The 22,467-nt window shown below is 35.7% G+C and overlaps 3 protein-coding genes across 3 annotated transcripts; all 3 read left to right on the forward strand.

The window, feature by feature from the left end:
- Positions 1–286: 286 nt before the first annotated feature.
- Positions 287–3,505, forward strand: LOC122327440 (CD48 antigen-like). The gene is made up of 6 exons (XM_043222806.1): positions 287–433; positions 1,128–1,466; positions 1,608–1,907; positions 2,282–2,401; positions 2,506–2,573; positions 2,741–3,505. The coding sequence occupies exons 1-6, from the start codon at positions 388–390 to the stop codon at positions 2,792–2,794; spliced, it is 927 nt and encodes a 308-aa protein (XP_043078741.1). The 5' UTR covers positions 287–387; the 3' UTR covers positions 2,795–3,505.
- Positions 3,506–5,162: 1,657 nt separating this feature from the next.
- On the forward strand, positions 5,163–15,006 carry LOC122328169 (CD48 antigen-like). The gene is made up of 7 exons (XM_043223874.1): positions 5,163–5,168; positions 5,536–5,911; positions 6,037–6,323; positions 14,057–14,210; positions 14,581–14,670; positions 14,754–14,818; positions 14,965–15,006. The coding sequence occupies exons 1-7, from the start codon at positions 5,163–5,165 to the stop codon at positions 15,004–15,006; spliced, it is 1,020 nt and encodes a 339-aa protein (XP_043079809.1).
- Positions 15,007–18,792: 3,786 nt separating this feature from the next.
- LOC122327507 (natural killer cell receptor 2B4-like) lies at positions 18,793–19,985 on the forward strand. Its single transcript, XM_043222923.1, has 4 exons — positions 18,793–18,896; positions 18,987–19,304; positions 19,489–19,770; positions 19,852–19,985. Exons 1-4 carry the CDS (start codon positions 18,830–18,832, stop codon positions 19,968–19,970), a joined length of 786 nt encoding a protein of 261 aa, XP_043078858.1. The 5' UTR covers positions 18,793–18,829; the 3' UTR covers positions 19,971–19,985.
- The last annotated feature ends 2,482 nt before the right edge of the window (positions 19,986–22,467 follow it).

Genomic DNA, 22,467 nt, shown 5'->3' on the forward strand with positions numbered 1-22,467 from the left:
GTTGTCGGATCAATGAATAGCAATGAAAAGCAAAAAAAGCTTTGAAAAAACTGCACAATGTCGGCGCTGAACGCTCTTCAGAAACCCTGAAATAAAACGCAGGACTTCGAAAAACAAAACAAGCACAAAATCACAGCAAATTAAAATGACTGTGTATAAGCCTGATTCCATTAAACGCGTTAAATGAGAAAAATAAAACAGAGACAATCAGTCCGACTATATGGTAACCTATTTTTTTTTTTCGTACAAAAACCACCCACAATCACCGGAGCAGCACCAGCCATGACACCGCCTTTTTTTAAGTAGGGTTTCTCTATAGGAGCCCTGAATACTATTCTCAGAAATGTCTCGGTTAAGGCTTTCACGCTGTTTTGGCTTTTAACGAAAATGGCGTTTCGTGCATTTTTCTGTATTTGCCTGTGGCTTTTGTGTGGTAAGTTATGTTTTTTATTGCTTCAGTTCTTCCAATCAAACTATTCCAGCAGTTTGAACAGAAACAGGAATGCTTGTAAAATAACAGCGTAAACTAAAATATCGTATTCGTTGAGTGTTTACCAAGGGTTTGAAAACTTAAGCACGGGAACGGTAAAATAATCAACTGAACGCGATGTTTGCAGCATTTTAAAATATGTACATTTTGCCAAAATGTATTAAATGCTCCATCTTACGGTACCTGAAATAGCCTGCAAAAGAGGGTCTTTAACAGTTTCCTCTTTTTTTAAACATGAGCAAAGTTTAATAACGCACTAGCACCAAAGATAACAAAGCTAACTCGTTATTTATTCACCTGTCGCCTCATGTTTTTCATGTTGTCGTGTTCTTCATCATAAAGGAGATGTTCTGAAGAACAGTGGGGTCCAACAACAAATGACTTTCGCTAAATTGACAAAGAAAACACAAATGATCTTCTTTTGTGCTCCACAGATCAAAATCAGTCATACGGGTTAGAAATGACATGAGGGTGGATAAATAATGGGAGAAGCTCTATTTTAGGTGCACTAACCCTATCTCCGCAGTTTTCATACTTATAAATTCTTATGTTAAAGAAATTGTTATAGATTTTTATTGAGTAAAAATATATCCAAGGTGCTAATCTGTGACTGTTTTGATGACTTCTTCTCTTCCAGGTTTGTGTGGTGTTTATACAGAAGAAACGGTGATATCAGTGACTGAGGGAGAGTCTGTCACTTTAAATACTGGTGTTACTGAACTACACAAAGATGATAAGATACTGTGGTCGTTTATACTTAACAGTTCAGAGATTGGTTTAGCTGCAATCTTTAATCAGATACTCTCTATATATGATGATAAAGAGAATAATGAGAGATTCAGAGGCAGACTACAGCTAGATGAACAGACGGGATCTCTGACCATCACAAACATCAACAGATTACACTCTGGACTTTATAAACTAACGATCATCAGTGGAGTGATTAAACACAAGAGCTTTAGTACTGAAGTCTATGGTGAGTAAACAGAATAAATCATATGAAACAATTTTTAATGCAAAACTGACAAACACACCTAGAGGCACATTGTTATGGATCTATGATGACTGACACTTTTTAAAGAAATCATTATCAGTAATTGTCTGTTCCATGTTTTAGGTATTCTGCCTGTTCCTGTCATTATCAGAGACTCTTTAATAAATCTTTCAACATCAGGATCATCAGTGTCCAGATGTTCACTGCTGTGTTCGGTGGTGAACGTGAGTCATGTGACTCTCTCCTGGTACAAAGGAAACAGTTTATTGTCCAGCATCAGTGTGTCTGATCTCAGCATCAGTCTCTCTCTACCTCTGGAGGTGGAACATCAGGAGAAAAACACCTACAGCTGTGTGATCAACAACCCCATCAGAAACCACACTCAACATCTGGACATCAGTCAACTCTGTCAGACAAGTCCAGGTCCAGTATAATATGCACAATGGACATATCTGCTCTGCTCTAAATCTGACGTCTATTGCATATATTTCTATGAAAATGATGTGTTTACTAAAGGAATCACATATGGGTGTTACTTTATTTCCTGAACAAGTGTGCCGTCCTCAGAATCACGTCACAATTTCGTTGGAACCGTAGTCCACTAGACTGGTTTCAGAATAAAATGTTTTTTTGTTGTTGTTGTTGTCTAGCTAACGATTGAAATGTTAGACAGACTAATCAATTATCAATCAAAATAATTCTTAATTTTATTCAAAAGATATTTATGCCTTCAGATCAGTGTTTTTTCATCTTTGCTGAGACAGTAGTGTAAAGACTGTGTTTTTTATTCATTGCAGAATCCAGCCGAACTTTAGTTCTCATCGTTGTGTTTCTGCTGCTGTTTCTTCTTGTGGTCGTGGTTGTAGTCGTCTGGATGTTTGGTCGCCGTAGGACATACACACGAGCAAAACAAGATGGCAAGTACTACGACCGACTCTTAAATATATTTTGTGCAAATTAAGTGCTCAGACATGCCTGCAAATCTTGTAAAAACATTTATTTTATAAATATTACCAAACAGCTCAGGACAATGAAGAAGAGGTTGACTATACAGATGCAACTTTTATTCCACACAGAGCTCTGGATGCTGTAAGATACTTATTTTTTATTCTTTGTACATCTTTGTAAACCTTGCTATGCTTTCACTTTTTTATTACATTATATAATAGATATTATATATTACTTTGACTTTCTGAATCAGTTTTTTAGGCATGTGTAGAATCAGCTCTGTTCTCAACTTGTCTCTTTTCGTGCAGGATGCTAAAGGACGCAATCAGACGGTGTATTCAGAAGTGGCTTTGAGGCGATGATCATATAGACGGCGTTATCACACGGCTCAGTTTGTTACAGGACAGAAATGAGACTGAATTTCATTTCATTTTATGTAATTTCTCATTTTTAAAAACAAAGATCTCATATCTGGAACACACACAGTCGGTAAAAGGATATATCACTTATTTCAGGGACTATATATATATATATGTGTGTGTGTGAGTACGATTAAAATGAACGTGTTCATTACTGCACTGGGCTAATGGCTCCCTCTGCAGACTGTTTTTGAGACTTCTATGAATCAATGGCTCTTGGCTGGTAGATAACCAACTTTGGGACAAAAATCATCTTTCAAAAGTTTAGAATAACTTCCTTTGATAAGCAACACCCCTGCTCTGAAGATAAGACCATTAATACAAGTCATTTTTACTTTAATGTTGCCAGCATTCGAAGTTTTTATTTTTCTGAAGAAAGGCGTGGCGATGTAAAACATAGTAAAAAGTGCACTATTTAACAGGTTTTGCAACAGTTATCAGTATTATCTATGCCTGTGTAAAGTGGTTGATTTATTGAAATTTGATTCTGTTCTGACAAACCAGGTGATTTAATATGACTGATGATTTGAGTTTTCTCTATTCAAATTGTTTGAATGTAGTAATCTTGTAATGAAGTGAAGTCACTGAAGTCTATGGCTTTTTTCATGTTTGATATTTAGGCTCTTTATATAATAAACATTATAAATGAAAACAGCAGTGTGTTAATGTCACGGTGTGGTTTGCGAGAAGAAGCACTCAACGAGTAAAATGAACTTAAACAGTTTTAATCTTCTACAAACTTACAGAAATAACAGTATAGTTTCAAACGGGCAGGCAGGCACAATAAAAGCCACACGCATTAAAGACGAAGTCAGACAAACTGAATACAAACACACTGGGCTTAAATACACAACGTAAATACTTAATAAATGAGACACAGCTGAAGACAATTAGACAATTAACTGAAATTAGGCCACACCCATCACATGGCACAAGACAAAACAACAACAAAGGAGTCTACATGTGTTACAGTTAACAACAAGCTCAGATGACCTAAGGTATTTATTTTTCAATTAAAGGGACAGTTTACACAAAAAATACAATGACTGCATGATTTACTCATCCTCAAACCATCCTAAGCGTATATAACTTTCTTCTTTTTAGACCAATACAATAGAATTATATAAAAATGCACTGACTCGTATCAAGTGTAATGCCAGTGAATATATGTTATATTCAATAATCTAGTTGCGCATTCATCCATCATAAAAAGGACTCCACATGGTTTGATAAAGGCTTTTTGTTTATAAAAATTTATCTCTATCATATAACTATCATATGCACGTTCACCCAAAATGATGCTTGTGTATAAGCAAGTGTTTTTCTGGGCTTCACTTAAACATAAAACAGTAAGTATGTGCCTTTTTTAAAATAGTTTTTAATATGTGCACGTCATTCAGTTTTATGATCACACTAACCCTAAATCTAACCAGTTATGTTGAAAATTCATTTTTTCCCACAATTGTTTTAAATCATTAATCGTGAGTTGTTTTATCCTCTATTAATCTGAACCGAGCTGGACGGTAAAATTGCTGTTTTCTACAGAACTGCTTTACGGATGAATCGAACTCATTTCATGATTGATGATCTTCACACGGTTATTAAACTTAACAATGAACTGACTTTAACAGAAAGTGTCTAGAGCTCGGCAGAAATCTCCAAACTGTTAATAAATGCAAATGATCATTGTGTACAAACAAGCGTTTTGATTTGTTGTTGTTCTTTTTCAGTGAAATGCATTTAATGACTAAAGAAAGTGAAGGTAAAAATCTAGGCTATGCCAAACCACAGTCACTGAAAGTGCATTAGCAAATGAGACGCCTCTCTGCAGTCGGTGTTTGCAACGTGAAGAGCTTTTCGTTACTTTCAGACATGTGGCGGGTGTTTTATGCTTTTTTCTGTTTTTGCTTATTGGGTGGTAAGTTTATTTTTTTCAAATTTTGTTGTATTTCTTGTAATACAGACAGACTATTTAAGTATTTTCTAACAGACTGAAAGGAAACGGGAATGCATATAATAGTATAAAAGGTGCTTCATCTTTATTGAATTTCTGCATAAGTGTGAAAACTTTGATTTACAAGTGCACTTTACAGCATTTAAAAACAAAAAGATGCACATTTTGCCAAATTACATAAAACTTAAAATACATGTCGGATATCCGGTCAATTTAAAAGTATAAACTTTAGGCAAAAATGTAAATTGTCATCATGTACTCTCCCTCATGCTTTTTCAAACCTGTATGAGGAATACAAAAGAGCATGTTTTACACAAAAGCTATAGTAGAACTCGACAATAACGTCCATAGTCAACAATGAGAGTAAAAATACTAAATGTAACTGCGAGTTCTTCAGTTTTGGGATTGTAAAGAAAACATACCCTCACACGTCTTTCGTGTTGTGAGGACCTTTTTTTCTACGGTACACAGATATTGTGAATGAGAGGTCCAAATATCATTGACTGACAAAAAAAGATGATCTTTTTGTGTTCTCCACAGAATAAAAACTAGTTTTCATACTAATTCGGCATAAAATGATAACAGAATCTTTAACAATAACCCTTAAAAAAAAAAAAATTCTATTATGGTACTATGTTTTATTACGGTAATTAAGTAATAGTAAAGACATTTTTTGCACATAAATTAAACTATTTTTAAAAGATACAAAAAAAATGATGGACTCTGAAAGATACTTAAGATAATCAGTGCCGGCTTTTTTCTTCCAGGTTTGTGTGGTGTTTATACAGAAGAAACGGTGATATCAGTGACTGAGGGAGAGTCTGTCACTTTAAATACTGGTGTTACTGAACTACATAAAGATGATCAGATACTGTGGTCGTTTATACTTAATAGTTCAGAGACCCGTTTAGCTGTCATCTATAATCAGATGCTCTCTATATATGATGATAAAGAGAATAATGAGAGATTCAGAGGCAGACTACAGCTAGATGAACAGACGGGATCTCTGACCATCACAAACATCAACAGATTACACTCTGGACTTTATAAACTAACGATCATCAGTGGAGTGATTAAACACAAGAGCTTTAGTACTGAAGTCTATGGTGAGTAAACAGAATAAATCATATTAAAAGAGTTTTTCATTTTAAATTAAATGCAGAAATGACAAACACATCTAGAGGCATATTGTTATTGATCTACAATGATTAACAATTAGTTTATGTTTTAGGTATTCTGCCTGTTCCTCTCATTATCAGAGACTCTTTACAAACTCCTTCAACATCATCAGGATCATCAGTGTCCAGATGTTCGCTGCTGTGTTCGGCGGTGAACGTGAGTCATGTGACTCTCTCCTGGTACAAAGGAAACAGTTTATTGTCCAGCATCAGTGTGTCTGATCTCAGCATCAGTCTCTCTCTACCTCTGGAGGTGGAATATCAGGAGAAAAACACCTACAGCTGTGTGATCAACAACCCCATCAGAAACCAGACCAGACATCTGGACATCAGTGAAGTCTGTCTCACATCTTCAGGTATGTGGTATTGACCATTTCATCGATCAGTTTGGATCATGATGTGCAGAAGTATGACTGTTTGTGTTTTCTGAGCAGAATCCAGCCTGTCTTCATTTGCCGTGTTACTTGTGTTCCTGCTGCTGGTGATCACAGTTATGTTCTTGTTGATATTCTGTCACAGTGGACATCACACACAAGCAAAACAAGATGGTAAGTATTAAAATACATTTTGTAAACGAGATTTAAATTGTATTTATCTATACTAATTTTATATTTTCAAGCAGCTCAAGCTAACGAAGAAGAGGTCGATTATACAAAAGCAACATTTATTCCACACAGAGCTCTGGATGCTGTAAGATACGTTTTTATTCTCTACACTAAATCTGAAATACATACAGAAACCCAACGATGGTCTTGTTGTTGCCATTTTAGCCTATATATAAATAATTTCGCCCTCAGACATCATACACAATCAAAAAACTAGATATGTCCTTAATACGTAAAAGTAGTATGTGTGTATTTTTATTATTGTTTATGAAGATGCACGTACTTTCATGATCATTAAGTTCTCTTTACTAGATTTGCTGAATCCTACGGGATGCTCAATCTGTGTTTGTGTCTGTTCTTGACGTTTCTCTTTTCTTACAGGTGTTTAATGGACGGGATCAAATGGAGTATTCAGAAGTCGTGTTGAGACGATTGTAGGACATATAGGTTTAGTAACGTGCTGAAGTTTAGATGATGGCTGCAGTGTGTTATTTTTCACTTGATAATTCGTTCTACTTTCATAAAGGCTACTGCTGCGGTTTGTGTATTTTCTAAAAAATAAACATCATAAACAACTCTGAATATGCTTGTGGGTAGATAACAGTACATATACATTTCACATCGTAAAGGAACGATCAATTAGGTTTTTTAGAGAAATAAATGATAAGAGAATGATCTTTTAAAGGAAGCTGCATTTATTGTCAGGTTGTTGTTTTTTTATGCTTGAGGCTCTGCATGCACTTCCACACACTAGTAACTCAAGTTAAGAGTTTCAGTAAGGTTTTCTGCCGAGTCAGTATATACATACTTCAGTACATACTTCAACTGATCTGGAGCATTTGTACATGCACTTGTTATATATATTTCCCACCACATCTTAAATTATTTGCTGACACCAAATATATATATAATGTTTATATATAACATACAATATGTGTTTCACAGACAATTAAATGAGTTTTCTTCTTCTTTTTATTGACCTATTGAAAAACTAGGTTGCTGTTGGTAGAGAAGTTTGTGAGGCTTAGGGTGTATAGCAATACACAATACACAATACACAATAAAGCGCTGAATGCTTCATTCATTCATTCTACACATGCATTTTATAGCATCTGGATGAAGTTCGACTAGATCATTTCTATCTGATAAAAAAAAAAATTGTTGCAACTGATTGTACAACCTTTTAATAAATGCACTTTATTACAGTTTGTCAGTTGCCTCAGTGGAAAATGCTGAACTCCTAATGAGGTCAGTAAGTCAGGAGTCTGAGCACAGTGTGTGTGGTTTATAGTGCTGGGTACATGAGCCCAGTTCAGTGTGTGTGTGTGTGTGTGTGTGTGTGTGTGTGTGGTTTGTCGCACTAAAGCGAGTTTTATAATGAGAACCGCAATGTGCGAAAAATCAGTGTGAAGTGTCAAGAAAGTTCATCATTTGCAAGTTGTTTGCTGACTTTTTCTAACGGGTTTTTAAAACCTAGACTCTAGAATATTGACTTCAAGCAAACGCCATGATTTTAATCGCACAATGAAATCGGTATACCGTGCAATTAAGAATATTTAAAGTAATAAAATAAACAAAAATATGAGTCATGCAACATTTTTTTAAACACATTTTCATTTATGTTTTGTTAACTGTTGGTCGAATTCGCCAAACTGTCAAAACATCTTCAGATGTATTGTAATTTTTGTATGAAATACGTAAACACATCTGTACATAAGTCTAGTACTCTCTTCCTGTCTTTACACACCAATGCTGTGTATTGTGTGTTTAAGGAGCCGAGTCCAGTTTGTTCGAGAAGTGAAGCTATAGAAACTATAACCGTCTTCTTGGAAGTGTGAAGTGCTTTTATGTATAATTTACTCTTTCTTAAGATCAATGAGGTTAAGAATGCTGAGATGCATGATCAACAAAACGAAAAGGGATCACATGGTGGAATAAAAATGAGCAACAGTTCAAGATTGAGAAATCATGCATATATGAGCAATATATAACGAGTCCAGACCCATTGAGTGTGATTCCTGCACTGAGGACTCCCTCTGCTGGACATTTTCTCAATGCTTTTGACAACTTCACTAATATTTAGTTTCTGATCTGTGTTGACAATGTAGAATGTATTTGTAAAATGCTGCTCTACCCGCTTTCTTAATATGATATACATGATAGCTGGAAGTTTATATATTCACCTGAGCTGCTCTTTTCTTCTCGTTTCTGCTGTCGTTTTTGTATCTACCGGCAAATACACACTTCTATACTTATATATAACACTCTATTTGTATCTTAAGTATTATGTTAAGCGATTTTAGTGCTGATACAGATGTATTCGAGTATGAGAGAGATCCTGTCACTCTAAACACTGTTGAGTACAGAGAGGTGACCAGATTCTGTGGATATTTGGACCTTAAGAGACTCGCATAGCTGAAATCCACAGATAAAACATATACATATATATATATATAGATGTCACTGAGACAATACCTGAAATCGACGCAGGCTTTATCCCGCAGTTTTTTTTCTTGGTAAACGCATGCTGATTCATCCATTTTGGACGAAATTTTCAGGTAAACAATCCGAGGTCAAGGCAGACGGCGAACAATTAGAATAAACCGAGAAACAGTCCGACATAAAAGGGGTCTTTGTGCATCCACATAAAGGACATAACTAGAAATCAGTGGAGAGTATCCTCTGCCGGCTATAAAGACGACCTCCTCCTCCTTGACTAGCTGGTTAGTTGGTTAGTCGTGTCTCTCTTCTGTCACACCTGTGGCTCAATCGAGTTACGTTAGGAGTCACATCCTCATCGTGATTGGTTGAAGAGGGACCAATCAATGACCAGGCGCTGCTCATATTCAGAAAACTTAAAACAGTGTGATATAGGGAGGTATATTTCTAGCGACTGACTGCATGTTGAAGCATCACCTTTAAAGTCGTTCTGTACTATACGTCTCCATCTGCTGGTCGCTTTTGATCTCGTCGAAAGTGATTTACTTGCGACGCACGTGCTGAAAATTAATATCAGCTCGAAATTGATTCATCGTTCTTGTCTGATCATGGTGGTGGTGATGCGATCTATTAATATTTTTTAGACATTTGTGTAAATATGAACATGAAAACAGCATGAAAGAAGAATTTTATTAAAAGTTGCTACATTTTAATATATAAAAAGGATTTGACATGCACACTTGATTAACCGTGACACTCTTGGGGATGTTTGTTGTTATGTCATGCTTTTATATGTAAACATTTTCAAGTTTTGCATTTTTAATCTCAACTTACTCAAGTCTAAGCTTATATTTATAAAGCACTTTTAACACTTTGACTGAAACCAAAGTGGTGTACAAAGAACAAATGGATGTCCAGCGCTTTAATACCACACTTCAGGAAGACACTGCACCCTCCACTGCTTCGGGTATGTGTTCACGGTGGGTGGGTGTGTGTGTGTGTGTGTGTGTGTGTGTGTGTGTGTGTGTGTGTGTGTGTGTGTGTGTGTGTGTGTGTGTGTGTGTGTGTGTTCACAGTGTGTGTGAGTGTGTGTGTTTACAGTGTGTGTGTGTGTGTGTGTGTGTGTGTGTGTGTTCACTTCTCACTGCAGAGTGTACACTTGAATGGATTGAATGTCCAGCACAAATTACAACACCGCTGGCCACATGTCACATCCTTTTCTTTTTCCTTTTCTTGTCCCTTTCCTTTTTCCTTTTCTTTTTCCTTTACTTTTTCTTTTTTCTTTCCCTGATCCATTTCTTTTTCTTTTTCCTTTTCTTGTTGCGTTACTTTTTCTTTTTCTTCTTCCTTTTCTTGTTCCTTTCCTTTTTCCTTTTCCTTTTCCTTTTCCTTTTCCTTTTCTTGTTCCTTTACTTTTTCCTTTTCCTTTTCTTGTTCCTTTTCTTTTTCCTTTTCCTTTTCTTGTTCATTTCCTTTTTCCTTTTCTTTTTCCTTTTCTTGTTCCTTTTCTTTTTCAATTTCTTTGTCATTTTCCCTTACTTTTTCTTGTTCTTTCCCTTTTTTCTTTTCTTGTTCCGTTTCTTTTTCCTTTTCCGTTTCTTTCCATATTCTTCCAACATTCTCCATCAAAGTATTCATGAGACCCGATACATTCTCACTGTAGACAAGTTGATTTTTTGCAACATTTTCTGCTGCTTCCATCAGATCTTCCATGGCCTTTATCACAGGCTCCCAGAGGATGAAGCTCTGAGCGTGTCTTTCCATTCCAGTGACTTCCACACTAAGAACAGTCAGAAGGTACACAGCTCTCCTGACCGTTTCCTGAAGTGAACTGTAGATTCTGCTTCAATTCTTTAATTTCCTTCTGTCTCTCATTTTCAGCATCCCTGATTGCATTTGAAGACTTAATAATTTCACTGGTTCCCACAGCCATCATTATTATACCTAGAGAGCAAGAATCAAATCAGCCACAAATATTGTTTAGTTGCACTTGTTAAGATAAAAAGTTGTATTGGATGAGGGAGGATTTCTCACCAGGAATCCATCCGATGATTGGTACTGCAGCCACTACAGCTCCTCCAATAGTTACACCTGTACCTGTGCTCTGTTTAGCTCTCTGTCTTTCTATTTCTTTAGATTTTTCAGAGGCATTTTCTTTGTTCTGCTGTCCAGGATTTTCCTTTTCTTTAGTAAGTTGCTCTATGCATTGGGCTAAATATTTTTGTCTTTCTTCTATCATTTTTCTTGATTCTTTCAGGCACCGCTCAGCATTCCCAAGATACTTCCATATTTGTGCATAATCGGGGCTAGCTGTTGGACCAACTTGTGCGTCCAAGAGAGACTTGCAGGTGTTACAGATAGAGACAATTCCCTCATTTAGACTCAAAACAAAAGTCTCAATAGACGGCGCATCCATAACACTGAAGGATAAGGAAAGACAAAAATATTTCATTTGTAATTCATAAAGTCATATCAATACTAAATCATTATTCATAGCAGTTAAAAAGTACTTAAATAAGTGTCACTGCCTAATTTAGTCGTGCAAAATGCCATATTGAAACAAAACAACATGAATTAACACCCTCAGTCTCATAAAAATGAAAGATAAAATGAGTTCAGTGACCACCACATACCCTTTTCTTTGCTAACAGAAAAACTCTTCATAAAGAGGTACCAGCAAGGTAAGTTTTTATATATATTTCTGCATATTTCTTTTCAAAAGCATCATGTTTTGTAGGTCACCAAGCACGGGCTAAAAGGCAAAGAGAGACTTGCTTTACACATTTCATATATCACAGCTATTCAGTTTTTCAACAGCATAATATTTTTGTTACGTTTCAAAACTAAAAATGTCCCATTTTCACTTTTAAAACTGTTCTGCGTGATTTCAGCTCATATAAATGGTTTGGTATATTTTGCTATTAACAGCATCAAGTATTCATCATTTTATTGGACATGATTTATTCATGCATCCCATGAATAAGCCCAAAAATTATTACAAAGAAATAAAAAAAGAGAAAATAGAAATAAATAAATAAATATATAAACATACCTGAAAGTGATGCAGGCTTTATCAGTTTCTTTCTTGTTAAATGTATGCTTCTCTATTGGTTTGGATGGAATCTGTCTGGAATGGAATCTCTCTCCTTTTATACACTGCATTTAACAATCTGGAAAATCCCCTAGACATCCAACTTACCGTAAGTCACATGATCAAGGATCTATTAGGTTTATATTCACATACAGTCTGCCGCACTGCAGTCAGTCTATATATACAGCATTCAGCAAACAAACCCATCCACTGCTGACAACACATCCAGCTCAGCACATTGTTAATAAGAGAAGGAAAGCTCTATGGTCTGTAATTCATGGCATTATTTTAATATTTAACCTATAAACCACGCTATTATTTAATGTCACTAGTACTTATTCATTAGATACTAGTTCTTATTTTTTCCAACAGTGACTAGCATTTAATTATAGTTTACATTTTTCTTTTTTTTATGTAATTAATACAATTTAAAAAATGACAATAGTTTAATTTTTGTTTAGCGTTCAGCAATGACAGATATCTAATTAGATAACCTATTAATTTGTTGTTGCTGATTGTTTTTTTCCAGGTGTGTCTGCTGTTTAAATAAATGAAACCAAGATTATATCAGTGATTGATAAAGATTCTTTCATTTTAAACTGATGTTTCTAAAATACAGAGAGGTGATCATATCATCTGGATATTAGAGAGACTTGCATGACTTGAAATTCACAAACAAATCATTTATATTTATGACAGTGGTAAGAATGATGGATTCAGAGACAGATTACAAATCTCATACCTTTAAAAACATTAACAAATTGCACTCTTTATACTTTATAAAGTGCAGATGTTAAATACAAGAGCTGCAGAATTGCTGTCTATGGTGAACGAAAAGTGAAAGTGAAAGTGAAAGTAAAAGAGAAAGTGAAAGTGTGTATTTTAACCCGTTTAAGTGCACACACACCCCATGAACACACTGCAATGTGCAGTGAGACCCTACTGAATCATACAAAGTCTTTTTAGTTAAAAAACAAAAAACAAAATCCTTTTTAGTAACTGACACAGTTGATGTTTTCTTTACTTTGATGCAGTCTATTGTCCAGCATCAGTGTGTCTGATCTCAGCAACATTCTCTCTCTACCTCTGGAGATTGAGTGTGTGGATGATTCATACAGTTTTGTTCTGTCTAATTTATTCATCAATCGGACAACGCATCTCAACGCAATCACTATTATGTGTCTTCCATGTTTAGGTATGTCAACATTAAGGTTCATTCACTGAACACAGATGTCTTAGCCTGTAATGATAAATACTTTCCCATAAGACAAATTAAATGTTCTGCTAGGATATCTCTATATGTTTGATCACAATAGTTCATATTTTTGGACTGGAAATGACAAGGGATAGGCAGAGGCACAAGTTTACCGGCAGGTTGGAGATGAGAAGTGTTGGAGATTTAACAGAGTAAGCAGCTGCATATTGGAAGGCATCCAAACTGTCACACAAGTACCGAGAAATGGTACTCTTATTACGTGAAACCACATGCATTCAGCTCAAACACAGCACCTACTGACCTCAGTAACTCAAGATATGACTCAACATCTCATGTGCTGGATGAACCATAACCTAAAAATTGTCACGTCCACACATGCAAGGGAGAAGCAGATGTTAGTTTAGTGAGTTTTATTGAAAATAAGTGTAACAAAGAAGACTCAGATGAGTAACGTGTCCAGAATGCTCAAAGGTAAGTTCAGGTTCACAGTATTGTCCTGAACAAGTAAGATTCACTTTCCTCAACCAATGATATGTCTTTTCATGTGTATTTCAGGTGTGTTTGGTGATGAAATTAAGTCGGTATCGTTGACTGAGGGAGATTCTGTCACGTTAAATACTGAGTTTAAAGTACATGGTAAAGATATGTTATTGTGGATGTTTGGACCACAAGAGACTCGCATTGCTGAAATATATTACCAGAACATGATTATTTATGAAAGTTGTGAGACATTTGGAGACAGACTGCAGATGGACGATCAGACTGGAACCCTGACCATCAGAAACATCAGTAATGATCACTCTGGACTTTATAAACTACTGATCCTCAGCAACAGAGAAAACTCATACAAGAGTGAATCATGTCACATGAGTGAAAGTGGGTCATGTGACTCTCTCCTGGTACAAAGGAAACAGTTTATTGTCCAGCATCAGTGTGTCTGATCTCAGCATCAGTCTCTCTCTACCTCTGGAGGTGGAATATCAGGAGAAAAACACCTACAGCTGTGTGATCAACAACTCCATCAGAAACCAGACCACACATCTGAACATCAGTCAGCTCTGTCACATTTGTCAATGTACGTCAGCAGTTATATTAATTAGTAATTTAGGCAAATTGTGAGCAGAATAAAGTTCCCATTGATCAGTATATTTCCCTTATATTACTGTTGAAACATATAACTTGAGATTTTTTTTATTTTTCAAGTTTGATGTGTTCAATTTGTCATTATGTTTTCTCTTGATTTCAGTCAGCAAATCTCCTTTTCTGTTTGTGCTGATTTCTGTGATTCTGGTGATCAGTGCTGTGATGTTTCTTCTCTGCAACAAAAACAAATCGGGTCAGTCTCATCACAATCACAATCTCATCACAACGATTCATAAATGACATACCATACCGAATCAACTTGCTTTGGGTTTCTAGATGAGAAAATCCCTTTGGAATACACACAGATCATCTACAGGCTTCAGACGGGAGATCAGTCCCAGGTCAATACAACAGATTATAATTTACATTAGTGAAGGTTGACTTTGTTCATCTACTTCCTCGCAGCTAAGAACAGGTCTATTTCTGTGTGCTTAAATCTGATGCAATTTACACATTTTTTTATTGACATTTTCTTTGTCTGTAACAGAAACCACATCAGGATGTGAACAGATACAATGTGACTCAATAGTGATCAAGAGAGCTGAAACGACACTATTAAACACTTTTTGACACAATTACAACCTGGAAATTTTGGGATGTTTTGTAAATTTGAATAAAATGAAAACTAAAAGAACTTCAAATCACATGAACCAATATTTCCGTCACATAGAACATAGATAACCGATCCAATTTTTAAACTGAGAAATATTACAATTTTACAATGAGCTAATTTCAAATGTAATGCCTGGTACTGGTCCCAATGGTTGGGCATGTTTACCATGCTGTAGTATCTCCTCTTCTGATCAGAGATTTAATATTTTCTGGAAGTATTCCTATGCCCATATAGTAAATGGCTGAATCATGCTGATAAGTGATGCAGTGTAACCCGAGGGCCTGAAAACCACAGGAATTCTTCAACCTTATCCCTAGAGGTTTCTCTGAAGCTTTCTCTGATTGTATGTGCTGTAGATGATGAGATGTACAAAGCCTTTTCAATCTGACGTTAAGGAATGTTGTTTTTTAAGGTATTTTACAATCTTTTTATGGTATTTTTTAAAGACTGCAGAGCCTCTGCCCATGAGCATGCTGCATTAATAACACTGCAACAATAAATCATTTTTATGGAGGAGTGACTGTGCGTGAACAATGAATTTGTTCTTTTGTGCTTCTGTTTTTTTTCACATATGAGATTGTTTTGTGTACAAACAGTATTATAGGTTTCCATCTGCTGGTCACTTTTAATATTCTTATTATATCATGGTGGTGATGCTATTTAATATTAGTAGCAGAGGTAATTTGTGCCATTTACTAGTAACAATATTATTGTAAATATGAACTAAACAGCATAAAAGAAGATTAAGAAATCTAACATGCTAAGTCTTAAACTTGCCCATGCGTAATAATTAATTAAAAGTTCTGTTTATATATATATATATATATATATATATATATATATATATATATATATATATATATATATATATATATATATATAAATACAATGGAATAATTCTTGAAATAGATCTCGGTGGAATCCGATGGGGGAGTGTTGGGAGAGACAGGGGCGTCCTGGGATAACAATGGTAAGATAGAGATGTCATAGGGTTTCGAGACTACAACCCCAGTCCTTGATAATTCGGCCTGGTCTTCTGTCAGCACATAGACTGGCGGACACAGAGGTAAGTGCAAACACAGCGGGTTTATTGCGGTATAGGTGGGAAAATGAAAGCAAGGCAGTGAATCCAGGAGAGTAAACTAGATGAAGCAGGTTTCTGGGGTCTTAACTGAGTGATGAAACCAGCACACTACTTATACTCACCTCAGTCACCTCCTCTTCAGCTGGTCAAAGTTACATAGACACTCATCTCTTGCGTCCTGCTGATTCCCCTGTGTTTCCAAGGAAGCTTATTCTATGACTCTGTGGATATACCCTAAGACTTGTTTGAGGAAAGTGAATCTTACTTGTTCTAGACAATACTGTGAACCTGAACTTACCTTTGAGCCTTCGTTTGAAGTTACCTATGTTGGACACGTTCCTCATCTGAGTCTTCTTTGTTACACTTATATTCAATAAAACTCACTAAACTAACGTCTGCTTCTCCATTGCATGTGTGGACGTGACAATTTTTAGGTTATGGTTCATCCAGCACATGAGATGTTGAGTCATATCTTGAGTTACTGAGGTCAGTAGGTGCCGTGTTTGAGCTGAGTGCATGTGGTTTCACGTAATGACAGGTTTTTCAGGCAATGCACATGTTTTTAGATGATGCATATCTTCATGAGAGTGTGAGATGTGCAGCTCTTTCTTTAAACCACAACCCTCTATACGCCTGATGGCTTTAGAATTTTATATAGACCAAAAAATAAAGCGCAATCCAGAATTGCATCACAATGGGGGAAAAAAGTTTGCAATATATTTGAGATTGACAGAGGGAGTTGAACTTGAACAAACACCACAAACCAATTCCCCTTATTCAGCAGTCTGTTTAGCTGCAGTTCTCGTTCAGGAAGTTGCCCTTCTGTGTCTGACTCTTAGCTGGACGTTTTCATCACAATGTCTTCTCATCTGTGTGAGCTGATCTTGTTTGATCTGTGCGTGGAGAAACTCTTCATACTCTTAATCAAATTTATTTGGGGAAGCAGCATTTTATACACAAGTCCATTTTCACAAAACTTTCTTTTAGAAGTGCATGACTAATCTTAAGAAAATTTGATAATGTTGTATTTGTTCTTCAGGTGTTTTTGGTGCTGATACAGTTGCAGTGAAGTCAGTATTAGTGACTGAGGGAGATTGTCACTCTAAACACTGTTACAGAAGTACAGAGAGATGATCACATACTATGGATGCTTGGATCCAAAGAGACTTGTATAGATGAACTGATGAACTGTTAAGCAGCAATGAGATGTTTGGGAGACAGACTCTTTGACTGGATCTCTGACCATCAGAAACATCACAAGAGACTCTGGACTTTTTATTAATAGTAATCTAATAATAGTAATATCGTGGCTATCATTGACGGATAGCAGTTGTAAAAAAAATATATATATAGTTCATAAATTCTATTAAGTCATATTTGGCAGTTGGCATTAGTATATTAATAGTATAGTGGCGGAAGATTAATACGACAGAAAAAAAGTAAAATATGCCTTTTAAGCTGCCGTACATAAAATTGCTAAAAAGTTTAATTTCAGAGTTAATTTCAATTACATTTTTTTAACACCCCCTCTGAACTGTTAAGCCTTAATTCTTATTGTTATACATAATTTGTGCTAAAACATTGTCAAACGCACAGTGGTGTTATTAATAAATGCATGTTTCTCTCGTTTTAATTTGACATTATAAAAGTTTCAGTATTTTCTGACTTTCTAAATTGGTTTTGTGTAAAAACATTTCATGAGATGTTTGTGTCAGATCTTCTGTTACTGAAGTCAGTATGGTTTAAAGTGTGGATCTTCAGCTAATGAACACAATATTAGACTATGTGTTCTTGAAAGTGCCCTTTTTTCTTAAATCCAGAGGGAGATTCAGTCACTTTACACACAGAGACGATCAGATATTGAACCTGTGCATTTTCGCATTCACATTCAAAGTCCTTTTTTTTTTTTTTTTTTTTTTACAACATCTTTTTGTTTGAAGAGTTTTACAAATTTTTATTTACTTTTTTCGCTGTCTGTAACAGAAATCACTTAACGACGTGACTTTAGTCATTACTCACGAGTAAAGTTAGGTTTAGATGTAGAAATATGGTTAAAATTTAATTTTTGGATTAAAATATTGTTTCACAGTTCAGCTTCACAGTGTAGTACAGAACAAGTAAAATTCTGTTTCCTCAAACAAGGCTCAGAGTATATCCACAGAGTCGTAGAATAAGCTTCCTTGGAAACACAGGGAAATCGGCAGAACACAGATGAGTCCGATACAAGTGTCCATGTAACTTAGATACCAACCAAAGTGACTGAGGTGAGTATAAGTAGAGTGCTGGTGATTGCTGGTGCAGCTCATGGTGATTAGTATTCGGGTGATTGTTCCTGATTGAGCGGTTGGTGACGTGTATTTTAATGTGCTACTATGTCTCTCTTGGGTAGGAAAATCCCAATATTTATTGTGTAAAATATTTCATTTCAGAAGTCATGTGTTGTTATACGGCGAGCGTGAAGTGGCACATCCTGACACTTTAGAGTCACAGCTTATGTTGTGGTCAGTAAATGTGTTGAATGCATGTGGTTTGAGATGCTGAGAGGATGTGAAGATGCTGCGTATGATAGATGGTGTGTGTTTGTGTGTAGTTGAGAGTGCGAGGGGCCAGTTTCATTTCACAACCACAAATTAAGACGCAAACCTGTTTTCTGAAATGAGAGTTTACGGATCCAGAATAATGTTCTCTCATCTGTGCGCTCTCCTCCTGTTTATCCTGTGTGGTAAGTAACTTTTCAATACTTTTTTTATTACTAAATATTCTGCAAGTAAATGTTTGATGTTAATGATATGTGTTTTCATGTGTATTTCAGGTGTGTTTGGTGATGAAATTAAGTCTGTATCGGTGACTGAGGGAGATTCTGTCACGCTAAATACTGAGTTTAAAGTACATGGTAAAGATATGTTATTGTGGATGTTTGGACCACAAGAGACTCGCATCGCTGAAATATATTACCAGAACATGATTATTTATGAAAGTTATGAGACATTTGGAGACAGACTGCAGATGGACGATCAGACTGGAACCCTGACCATCAGAAACATCAGTAATGATCACTCTGGACTTTATAAACTACTGATCCTCAGCAACAGAGAAAACTCATACAAGAGATTCAGTGTCCGTGTCTACGGTGAGTAAAGTATTAATAACCTCATTTCAGTATTGAACAGTTTGTATCTGTTTGTACAATTGTTTCTTCTTTCTTCTAGTCAGAATCATTCATTTTCCGAAGTTTATATCATACATCCTTAGAAATTGTCTTCCTGTTAGTATATTTCGATGAATCTGGATAATAATGTGTAATCATTTTCCAGCTCATCTGCCTGTTCCTGCCATCACTATAAACTCTTCAGGATCATCAGAGTCCAGATGTTCGCTGCTGTGTTCGGCGGTGAACGTGGGTCATGTGACTCTCTCCTGGTACAAAGGAAACAGTTTATTGTCCAGCATCAGTGTGTCTGATCTCAGCATCAGTCTCTCTCTACCTCTGGAGGTGGAATATCAGGATAAAAACACCTACAGCTGTGTGATCAACAACCCCATCAGAAACCAGACCACACATCTGAACATCAGTGAAGTCTGTCAGACATGTGGAGGTACAGCAATGGTAATGTTTAGTGTTCTTTACAGACCTGAAAGAGTTAAAATGCACACTAATGTTTCTGTGTTTCCTCCAGACTCTGTTCAGTTTTGTGGTTCTACTGAAGCTATGATCCGATTGGTCAGCTCTGTTCTGGTGGGAGTGGCTGCCGTCGTTGCTGTAGTTTATGACTTCCGATCTGAAAGAGTTCAGTAGAAGTGAACACCAGGCGGAGATGGTTTTTTTAAAAATGTAAAACATATGTATATGTAAATAAAATGTTTAATTCGATGCAAAGTGTACAAAATCTTTCACATCCTTCTGTTTTGGGTTAATTTTGGGTTGTGTTTGGTTTTGAATCTCTGTTGTGATCAGCAACCATGAGGGTTTCTTTTTTTTGCAATATCTGAAATATATTTACAAGTATAGAAAGAAGCAGAAAAAAGGTGTTTATTGTGGAGTCTCATTCACCTCAGCTATTTTCTTTTCCTGTATATAAAAGTGGAGCAGTGATGGGGAAAAACAAAGCTTCAACTGAACAATTCAATTGTTTCGAAGCGGTCAGACAAGTAGTAGCAAGTGTTTTTATGAACGTAATTTCTGTAAAATCAGTGGGTTTTTTTCAGTGTTTGTTTAAAGTGTTATTAGGCAGGGCTTAATTAAAAGCAATTAAGCATCATTTTCCTTCTATTTTACATGCCCAAGTATTTAAATTCATAAAAAGTAATTAGTCTACATTATAAAACTGAATAGAGATCAGTTAAAGCCATTAGATGCTTGTTCATAGTTACCCAAATCAAAGTTCAAGCTGAAGAAAGTTTCTCTGCACCTGATTCCCAGTGTCACTCAACACGGAGACGAGACCGAAATAAATGAGAACACATGCGTGACTTGTTTTTACTTCGTCACGCAGATAAACACAGGAAAAACTCTGATATGAGTGGCAAAAGCTCAAGTTTGACTTCCTGGAGAACTTAGTATTAGAAGACATGAAACTATTTTCTGTTAGAGAGAGAGAGAGAGAGAGAGAAACAAGATAAAATGAAAACTCTGAAATCAGAAGACTACCATAACATACCACTTTCCACAGAAAACTGCATTTTTTTTTGTTTTTTATTCATGAGGCTCTTCCTGCACTGACACACCAGCAGCTCAGGTTGAGCGTTTCATTGAGGTTTCTGCTTTATTTAGGTCAGTATATATTTTTTTCTGGTGTCTGAACTCCACTTGACACCAAGTGTGTTCTGCACGCTTTGTGTTTACAATTCAACAAAAACGAGGATTTTACATTTTAGCTTGAGTTTGAGAAAGCATTGTGCAGAGTTGAATTATTTCTCGAATTTCCATTGTTTACGCCACAGGAGTTTGAAATTTTCAGACACATTTGGAGGAATATGATGTCGGTCGCTGCTGTTTTCTGTGTATGTTCGCCACAAAATGTAAGTGAATGTTATCTCATTTTAATGACATTTATGTATCTACTAAACCAGTAAAGCATAAATGCTGGACCAAATGATTTACTCTCTCTATATATGATGATCAAGAGAATAATGAGAGATTCAGAGGCAGACTACAGCTAGATGAACAGACGGGATCTCTGACCATCACAAACATCAACAGATTACACTCTGGACTTTATAAACTACAGGTCATGAATGGAGAGGTCAAACACAAGAGCTTTAATCTAGCTGTTTATGGTGAATAAACTGAATAAATATTTTAAAATTAATTTAATTGATGTCTATGTGGGATAATAAAGACTGTCTCGGGAATAGGCTTAATGAGAATTCTTTTAATAAATAGACCAGATCAAATCAGCACCAGATGATAAACGCTGAACATCTGCATGTGTTTGTGTTTGTAGATAAGAGAAGTCTGTCAGAATACACACAGGTCATCTACCGTCTGCAGATCGCTGATCGTCACCCATAATGCACCACTGATTTATGACCATACCATGCCTGATTTTTGATTCTGCCTAGTAACTACATCCTAAAACATGACATTGTGTTTAATGAAAGTGTCATTTACACATAAAGGTGTTTAAAATTTGAATAACGAATGTTTGATTAGTGAATGTTTAAAGTTTGACTTTTTTTAGTTCTTTAGATAACGTTTTAAATTAGAGAAAACCGTTAACTAGTTATTAGCATGCATCTTACTAGCATTGTTTGTTTATTAGTGCTTATATAGCAATTCAAATTTAAATAATGCATGTTTGATCGCTTGCGTGCATGTTTTGATGTTTAAATGAGATTTTTTGTAACTCAGATACCAATTTACATTAACTAGATGCTATTAGCATGCATGTTATTAGCACTGTTTGTTTATTAGTACTTATATATCACATATGAATGTTTTATTCGGCATTTGGCACCTGTTTTATTTTAGTCACTTGTGAAAAGTCATTTGAAAGCGTCTTTTGTTGTTTGTGAGTGAACCAGAACCTGAAGTGAGTCTTGACGCGATCGCGATGTCTTCTCGTCTGTGGCTCTGATAAAAATGAGGGTTTGTTCATATGTAAAGCATTTCTTATCTAATTTTATTTTATGCCAGCAAACCTTAACTCAATGGACAGAATGAATCGATCTTTTTAAAACCAGTAACGTGTCCGTTTTTATTTTATTGTTATATTCAATTTAATTTAATTTTATATATTTGTATTTTTGAGTCATTTTTGTTATTACGTTGGCTCTTTTCTTGTATTTTTTTT

The sequence above is a fragment of the Puntigrus tetrazona genome, chromosome 22 (assembly GCF_018831695.1).
Source record: "Puntigrus tetrazona isolate hp1 chromosome 22, ASM1883169v1, whole genome shotgun sequence".
Classification (NCBI taxonomy): domain Eukaryota; kingdom Metazoa; phylum Chordata; class Actinopteri; order Cypriniformes; family Cyprinidae; genus Puntigrus; species Puntigrus tetrazona.